General features: G+C 41.2%; 2 protein-coding genes across 2 annotated transcripts in view; one reads left to right on the forward strand and one right to left on the reverse strand.

The window, feature by feature from the left end:
- Positions 1-3,483, forward strand: part of LOC109468761 (glutathione S-transferase Mu 6-like) — a 4,048-nt gene extending 565 nt beyond the window's left edge. Inside the window, exons 2-10 of the mRNA XM_019767089.1 lie at positions 299-399; positions 910-985; positions 1,143-1,207; positions 1,419-1,500; positions 1,941-2,044; positions 2,298-2,393; positions 2,508-2,597; positions 2,970-2,990; positions 3,175-3,483. Of these exons, the coding sequence (XP_019622648.1) occupies positions 364-399; positions 910-985; positions 1,143-1,207; positions 1,419-1,500; positions 1,941-2,044; positions 2,298-2,393; positions 2,508-2,597; positions 2,970-2,990; positions 3,175-3,291 (687 nt within the window). The 5' untranslated portion in view covers positions 299-363 and the 3' untranslated portion in view covers positions 3,292-3,483. The remainder of the gene's footprint in view (positions 1-298; positions 400-909; positions 986-1,142; positions 1,208-1,418; positions 1,501-1,940; positions 2,045-2,297; positions 2,394-2,507; positions 2,598-2,969; positions 2,991-3,174) is intronic.
- A 570-nt stretch (positions 3,484-4,053) lies between these two features.
- LOC109468333 overlaps positions 4,054-9,174 on the reverse strand; it is an 8,114-nt gene continuing 2,993 nt past the window's right edge. The window contains exons 4-6 of the mRNA XM_019766581.1: positions 5,035-5,586; positions 4,371-4,521; positions 4,054-4,071 (exon numbers count right to left, since the gene is read on the reverse strand). Coding sequence (XP_019622140.1) covers positions 4,054-4,071; positions 4,371-4,521; positions 5,035-5,586 — 721 coding nt within the window. The remainder of the gene's footprint in view (positions 4,072-4,370; positions 4,522-5,034; positions 5,587-9,174) is intronic.

A 9,174-nucleotide genomic window follows, 5' to 3' on the forward strand; every position in this document is an offset into this window, starting at 1 on the left:
AACTAGTATCGGGCCGTTAGCCGTTTTCCTTCGGCAGCCAAGAGCCCTTCCCCCGCCTATCTAAATTACCGCCACGGAGGACTAGAACGGCCCGATGCGAGTTTGGCACCCAGGGTAGTTCAACTACGGTCCAGGGTATAGTTGAACGTGTTTGCTTACCTGAACATTTGCTACGTTCAAGGGTTGGTAATTGAGTAACGTTATTTAGGTGCTCTGGTAGCCATTCTGTATACTGTGACAGTGCCCATTGAAGTCTGTAGTGTTAGTAACTTGGTTGAATTTGTCCACTTTTTTCCAAAGCATACATACTGCCTGCAGGGAGTCTGGGATTGAGGCTATCGTTAGAGTGTGCCACGTCCAGTCATGCCTGTTGTTCTTGGCTACTGGAGGCAGCGAGCGGTGAGTTGCCTCATTAGACCCTCTGGCTTTTCTGAAGCCATATTAGCCCTCCCCTTTCTAGGCCTTCCCGGCCTTTTACCGATCCAGACTGTCCATCATAATTATACCGGTTCAACGTCAACCAATGAGAACACTTCAATTAATGGTTTACCGAAGGAAAACATATTGTTTGCTCCGTTTCCTCTACTTCTTATCCAAACAAATAAGGTCAATGACCTTAACCAGACGTCTGTCACCATGGTAACTAGTGTTGGGATACATGTACATCATGCTGCAATTTTATAGCAGGAGGGATTTAGACTCCTGTCTGACTATAAATGTGAATGTGTTTGAGTAAGAATTAACAGAGCAGACCATATGCGAAGGTAAACATTATGCATTTGCTTTGCATATGTTACCTTTGTAGTCGATTTTAAATTGATAATATTAGATGTTGAGTACTATGATTGATCTTATTCGATAACGGAGTTATTAGTATTGATAAATAACATAAGCGCATATTTACTACAGTATGGACAGTCTATCAGGCTGATGTTAGAGCACACTGGCACGGACTACAAGGAAGAAGTATATGTTGCTGGTGGACGTAAGAAAACTCTTTTTTACTTTTTTACTTAAAGCTAACTTTGCTAAACTTGATATATTTTATATCTCATTGACATCATGATGATTGTGATGTAAGTGTTGATTTCTCATGCATTTAGTCGTGAAAATTGACTTCAGTCCTTTTCAAACATTCCTAGCGCCAGATTTCAGCAAAGATTGCTGGAGGAGCATCAAAGACAACTTTGGTCTCGACTTCCCAAATGTAAGTATTCCCAGCATCCCACCCAAGGTTTCAATTTTCCGGTTCACAAAATTTTGAATCACTAGAAGGAACATAAAAGAAATTTAAAAAAAATGATGTTGCTGTTAGTTCTACATCCATTTTTGCAAACTCAATTAAGGCAAATCAAAAAGATATAAGCGTATATTTGTACGATGCTAGCAAAAAAAATTGAATGATGTTGTTCTCACAGCTTCCGTACTACATCGATGGCGACCTTAAAATGACCCACAGCATGGCGATAATGCGACATCTGGGACGGAAAAACAACCTGTGTAAGTTTTAATTTGGTCGAAAACTAAAATCAGATGTCCTCTTTTTCTGGATCTATTTCTGTTTTATTGATCTTGAGTATTGTGCTAAAAGTTGTGTAAATTTGTTGGGGGGGGGGGCAAAATACTAGCCGGCCGGTAGCGGATCTTGGGGAGCGGACGAAAGCTAACAAGGCTGACACTCGCATGAAAGTTCATCTGAGTTGGTATACTACATGAAAGAAAATAAAACTGATAAACTCAAAAAGAAATACCAGAAATTTTCGACTGAATCTCTCAGTCTTCTTCAGCTTTATGACCCGAGTGCTGTGGACACGTGACTTTTCGCCACGTGTGACGTCATCACTGGGTCAAAGTTCGTCGGAAGTCCGTACCGCCCCCCGTCACGGCTGGCACAAATTCTTCCTAGGGTTTTGCAATTTTCGATCTCTTGCCGTTTCCAGATGGGGTGACTGAAGAGGAACAGATTCGACAGGACATGTTGGAACAGCAAGTCTCCGACTTTCGCGACGCGTATTATGAGCTGACCTACTTCGCAAAAGACTTCGTAAGCCCACAAATTATCTATCCATCATCATATCACTCAGCTGAACGTTAAACCAAGTGACTTTCTTGCCGTTATATACATCGGTCCTAGTATATCCTGCAAGAATAAGTACCTTTTTAGGTCACACGTTGTGTACACATACATTGATAAAAGTGGTGATTTGCAGTTCTACATGATTTGGAGTGTATACTGTTTTTCTCGATTATTTGTTGTTCTATGTATATTTTCTGTCGGAAATCTGTTATTATATTAGGAGAAGGAAAAGCCGGAATACCTTAAGGAACTGCCCAAGGAACTGCAGCGGTTTTCTTCTTTTCTGGGCGAAAAGCCATGGTTTGTTAGCGAAAAGGTTAAGTTCAAGTTACATGCTGCTTAATTTTTTATGGTTCTGCTTTTGCAATTGCGTGCCATTGTTTTTTTTTTTGTTTTTTTTTCGTTATTTCTCTGGATTCTTGTCCCGCAGATGACATACTGTGATTTCCTGATGTACGAACATCTGGACCAGCATCGCGTGTTGGAACCCTCGTGTCTCAACGGCTTCAAAAACCTACAGGTACGACCATGTCTTTCTAAGGCCCTTTTCCCACTAGGACGAAATTGTCCGGATCGAGCCGAATTGATTCGGTTTGTTCCGGCTTCGAGTCGGATCAAATCCGGATCAAACCGAATCAATTCGGCTCGATCCGGACAATTTTGTCCTAGTGGGAATGGGGCCTAAAATTCACATCTGAAATGGCGACATGCGATATATGTTGAGGAAACATCCCCGTTTCAAATATTAATGTTATTTTCAACATTTTTAAATTGAAATTTCATTTGCAACACTCTTGTTTGTCCACGTTGTGGGGTGCAGTTCAACTGTGTAATACATATATATATAACTTGATGCCACATTTATATTGTTTCTATATGTGTTTTTTTTCAGGACTTTATGGATCGGTTCGAGGTGAGATTCAAACCTTTTGCCTAAGACTTGCTACTTGTCATTGCCATAACTATGAAAACGGTCCATAGTTGTTTATTGCCCAATGTACAACTATACCTTAGTTAATGCCATATTTGTACCGTTCATAACAAAACGTTATATATATAATTGAAGAAAACTCTAAAATTGTCCCTTTACCACGTAGGCTCTCCCGAAGATCGCAGCCTACCTAAAGTCGGACCGCTTCTTTGTCCATCCGATTTGTAACCGCCGGGCAAAGTTCAGCAACGAGCCGGACTACGTATACAAACCACCAACATAACAACTGGGCCATAGTTAGTTAAGTTAGATGTATATGTATGCAAAGGAATTCAGGAATTGAGTAAAGAGACGATTTTCACACAACCAAGTCTTTTATTCAGCCGACGTTTCGGTGACCGTCTGTCATCTTCCTCAGGGCAATTCTGACTGGTTCACATTGCACTGCACCACAGGTGTCACTGCTATAGATGCATGCACCCAAACGTCGGCTAAATAAAAGACTTGGTTGTGTAAAAAGAGTATCTTCACTCAATTCCCTTTCGAAGTTCCCAAAACACCTCCCAGAGATCTGGTAACTTGAAGGTTACAAAAATAGATAAAAAATTCTTCTAGCAAATCTGAAACATGCAAAATTGAGACGACAATAGTCATACCCAAACATGCCAAGGCTAAGAAGAAGCATTTCAAACATAGTTGACTATAGCTTTATAAATTTAGTTATCTTTTTGCTTGTCATTATGTTCGGTAGAGATTTGAATATATAAATTTCTTTATTTTATTTTATTATTTTATTATTGAAATTGCAACAGTGCAATACACGCGGAACAGAGGCAGCTGTTGCTGGTGTTGTGTCCCGCACATAGACGCATACTGGACAGACAATACTCATTTTCACTTGAGTCTAGTGGGGAAAGTCGTGTTAAATTTCTTAGTTCTCTATAGTCTTTTGAATATTTTTGTTTATTTTTGTTTGCACATAAATATAAAACAAAAACAATACAGAAAGTAAATATCGAACGAAACAGAATATGAAATAATTAACCTAAACAGAATGGATGAGCTGGAGGAGGAAAAAGGCATTAGGGCTTATTGTTGTCCTCCTCCATAACAATTAAAAGCACAATAATAATAATAATAACAACAGCAATATTAAGGGTAAATAAACAACATATGAAAAATTACAGTAAGTATACTCATTTCCCACAACAAAATGAAATGGTGATATTACAATCTTAATTAATCATTGCAGCTACCAACTAATTGAATGTTTCCTTGATCGTGTAGCTTTTGCAGCAAGTGGTATTCCTCTGTCATCGTATTCTGTGTTTTCTGAAAACGTAAGAGCTTCGCGTCGTTGACATTGGGGAGTTGTTCGTTAGGATTACCGATGTCGCCAGACGTGGTGTTCCCGTAGAGTGTGACGGTATCACAGAAGGACAGAGCGAGTAGAACGGACACCAGGGTGGCGGACGGCGGCTCTGGCAGTCTGATGTTGAACTCCAGCAATATTCTAAGAAGGAAAAGCAGAAATCTAGCATTAGAAACATGTAGCATATAACTGTGATACAGCTATGATAGGGATCAGTTGTGTTGTTTGTCTTCTAGTCTATATTTTTAGTACTACATGTATCATGAAAGTTCATCTGTGTTGGTAGTTACATGTTTAGAGTTAAAACTTTAGATCCGACACAAAAAGTTCTCTCACCTAGAGCTTTCGAGTGTTGACGTCACACTTCAAAGAAGCCACGTGACAAGTCTCACGGGGTCAGTCTACTGAGGAAGACCAGAGTGACTGGTTGAAAGCGATAGGTGGGAGAACTTTTTTGTGTTGGATCTAAAGTTTTAGCTCTAAACATATATATTTTAGTAGATAAGTAGTTGCCATATTTTGAAGCTCTTTCATAGCTACTAGTATGTGTGATCTACATCTATAGTACGTATCTATACATACAACCAAATAAACGTGCCTTGCATAAGCTTGATCTCTAGTTTCAACAGAACTTGGAACTACGTATGTTCGTACCTTCTGGTGATGTCTGTTAAGGGTTCCATGGAAAACGTCAGCATAGCTTGTCTGTTCTGTGCCTGTAAGACGGCATTGACGTCAGAGCACATTTTATGTTTGACCTTCCCGGAACCGAATTCATATGGTTCAAAATCGCCGATGTAACCGATCACAAAAGTCTGTAGTTGTTGTGGCTTGCTCAATAGCAAGGGGGAATTCAGATTTAAATTCAGGTTTCTCCTTAGTGTGTTCGAATCCAATTTTTTCAATGTCTCAAAGTCCACTATGGTCAGATTTGTTAATTGCTTGGTATTGGTGTTACGCTCTTTATTTGGCGGAAGGCTACATCTGATGACGAAGTCGTGTTTGTTAATGGCCTCTTCACAACCGCCCGTCGAAACCGATGCGCCGTGGCCGACTACTGCGCATGATCGGTATCGACCAATGGGAGTCGGCCCTTCGCAGAGGGAGAGCAGCGTAGACTCCTCCTCACATCTCGCGAGAGTGTCGTCGTAGAACGAGAACTCGATGAAGTTGCGTGAAGGACTGAGGTACTTATAAACAACGGACCTGAAAAAAAAGAACAACCCATGACTTACTAGTATATGTCTCGTAGTACATACACGTGCTTGTGTATGTGTCTTTCATCTACAGTGTCTTGTAGATATGAATTGTTTTATTGCAAATTCATGCGCAAGGGCTACTTGCAGGAACAGAAGAAACATTTAGTATAAAAACAGACAATTAATACACATACAACTACATGTACTGATAACTCCTAAGAAACTACTAGTAAAAAATTACTGGGTTTGACTTCTTTTTTTTTAAGACAGAGGAAGATACAGGATCCCACTTTTTTCTGTAATGTGTGGTTTGGGGGATGTTAAGAGGAGAGTAGTATATGTGTGAAAGTTTGCTGAATTGGGTAGAGTTTGGAGGCTACTTCAAAGAGTTTATTTCGTTCATTGCTATACATTTTATCTCAATTTGAAGATATTATAGAGGGTACAATTTGAGATAAAATGCGTTTCGTCTTCCACCGTATTCAACATACAATGTTTGCAAATTCGTTCATACACTTGGAACTTCTTATGCCGCCCTCTCTCAATTTCGAGAGAGTGTGCTACTAGTATACAGAACGTTTTGTAATACATATGTGTGAATGAGTTTAAAGTACCTGAAGTGAGAAAACGGGACTGTATTCAGCCTTCTCATTGGTCGGTTCATTCTCTGACATAAGCACCACGTTGTCATGACAACCATGCCCACGACCCCGCCCAGCAACACAAAAAACGCCCTCTGGCGGTCCAACCCCATGTTTGCACCTGCAGTAAGACGAATCAAATTCTGTCATAGTCTCTTAACTAATAATTGATATGTATGTAGCTAGCTATAGCAAGTGAATAGCAAGCGAAGTAGTAGAAGTATAAGTTTTCTACGAAGGCCCACAACGCGCTGCCAAGGATATACCTTCCATAGCGCTCTTCCGCGACCTTCCACAGCAACCTGTAATGTAAATACCCATAATATACGGCACGACCCTTGACCCATCAGGTCGTCCACTATAAGGGATCGTCCGCTAATATAGGGGAGTGGTTGTAGGGCCTCGCTGTGGAAGGTCCGCGAAAGAGCGCTACGATATACGGAAGGTATATCCTTGGCAGCGCGCTGTGGAAGGTCCGCGGAAGAGCGCTATGGAAGGTATATCCCATGGCAGCGCGCTGTGGAAGAGGTGTGTGGAAGTGTCGTTGTGGGCCTTCGTAGTTTTCAGACTAATAGTCTGTTCCCTATTACTGTATTGTACTGTATAGTAGTATCTTTGACTCTGTAAAAGCAATTAGCCTTCGGGCATGATTTTGCAAATAAAGACTTGTATATTCCATTTTTGTTTAAGAGATTTTTCGTACACTTCCATTTGGTATCATTTTACTCCCTGTATCTTACTTGTGTGGAGTTTTTTAAACAACAGCATAACTGTTACATATGAAGACCTTTCCTATTAAACAGAATATCTTCTTTTTATCTAACCATATGCATTTATGTTATCATCATTAGTCGATTTACTGGTATTTTAGCAACTTCAAAGTCTGCATATTTTACGCGAATTACTTTTTCTTCATAGCCTCTTCAGTTCTAAAACTCTCTGCTGACAAAGTCTTTTCCCAGAGATTGTCAAAGACAATGAAATTAAAACTTTAAGTCAAGATAGGTGTAAGCTAACCTTGTTCGCAGGAATATCAAGAATCGAAGCTGTAGTGCAGTTCATTGGGAAGTCAGATCTGTTGTTGTTGTTGTCTTCGTCACCTGTCCGCCATGTTTGTTTATCACATGTCAAAGGTTAAAGTTTAGCACCTACAGAACTAGTTTTTCTTCTCACCGACAACAAAAAAGTGTCCATAGGTCGTTCCTGTCATGCATGGAGAATTTACCTGTGTGTGTAATTGAGCAAAAGAGCACAACCTGTCCAGCAGGTTGCTATTCTTATTGTCGCCACTAGGAGTCGCTGTGTACCACCTGTTGTCATCTCCACGCATTCACACACACAATAAGACTGGCATACATTGCCACGGCGACGGTGGTTGCTGTTAGGGTTATTGTTTGCATGGCACTGCCATGATGTCATGATTTTGAGGAAGCCTTGGTACCCTACTCTATCCTGAGTGTATAGTGAACAAGCCCCGGGCCACAGAAAGTACATGTAGGGCATCCGCAGACAGGTTCTCCCAAGGGTTTCCAGGAATGTGGGCATGTCAACAAACAGAGCTGGGAGACATTCCTGTGGACATTCCATGTCTGTGGACAAAATGCCTGTACAATTCCTAGAATTTTTGCGAACTACACACAATACTGTTACCATTAGGCTCGTCCCTGAGACGTCGCCAAAAACATACGCGCGCGCGCGCGCGCGCACACACACACACACACACACACACATACACACACACATACATTTGTACATACGCACACATACACACATACGCGCGCGCGCGCGCGCACACACACACACACACACACACACACACACACACACACACACACACACACCATCTACTTTTCATCTCAACTTTTTCTTTTGTTTCTTATAAAGAATAATAAACTATAGCTACCAGACCGGTGACTTAATTTGTTTCGTACATTTAAGGGCGTTAAGAGGTATACTCTGAAAAAATGGAAATATTTCTTGCTCATAGACGTTGCTTTAATTTTGTTGAGTGCAGTTCGTAATTCTATGGTCCCAAACACCTACTCTATGCAAATTCCTCATGAAGTCATATTCCACATTGAACATGTGAGGCTTGAGAATTTTGCCCTCCCCTGGCAACGGGTCGTCATGGTAATGGAACTTCACAGTTCTGTTGTTGGCGTCCGTTGCTAGGGGATAGAAGCCGTAGAGTGACACGTGATCACAGAACGACAGGGCGAGGAATGACGTCATCAGGCCGATGGTCGGCGAATGGAATCCTGGGTAATCGTATATCTCATTGATGAAACTGAAATAGAGAAGAAAAGTGCTGTAAAATTGGTTCATTTTTTCCAACTTTCATTTCTTATTTTCAGTTCTTTTTCCACCAAAAGTTTTCCTTTAACCACATTGATAGATGTAAACATTCATCATTTTCACACTTCCCATAATGCCTAGTGCTGGTCACGGATATGACGTAAGAAGCGGATAGACTCCAAACAGAAGTGACATGATGGCATTTCAGTAGATATCCACTTCTTATTTTTTCGTTTGGCAAAGTTATTAGTTTTGGTCTCTTCATCTTCATCTTTGCCGGGGCTCAAAGATGTTATGTGAGCCCCGGCTACACCCCCATATAGCCCCTGATGGGGCACTTTAGGGGGGGGAGGCCTTGGTCTAAGGCGGGCAGGCCTCCAGCCTGGCCCGGAAGGACTCAACGGTGGGAGCCATAACTACCGGGCCAGGCAAGACTACCGGGCCAGGCAAACTACCGGGCCAGGCAAGTCTCATATGTAGGCAAGTTGTTTACAAGCCTATTCAGGTCACAGACTCCAAAATGATGAATATCCAGTTGAATTTTAGCGTTACGTTGTGGTTGCTTTAAAAGTGACTTACCCATGCGTTGATGAAGGTTAGACATCCAGGTAAACGATACTCGTAAGAAAATTCAAACTCTACTACTGGATCAGTTACGG

This window comes from Branchiostoma belcheri, unplaced genomic scaffold (genome assembly GCF_001625305.1).
Source record: "Branchiostoma belcheri isolate BF01 breed outbred unplaced genomic scaffold, Haploidv18h27 scaffold2, whole genome shotgun sequence".
Classification (NCBI taxonomy): domain Eukaryota; kingdom Metazoa; phylum Chordata; class Leptocardii; order Amphioxiformes; family Branchiostomatidae; genus Branchiostoma; species Branchiostoma belcheri.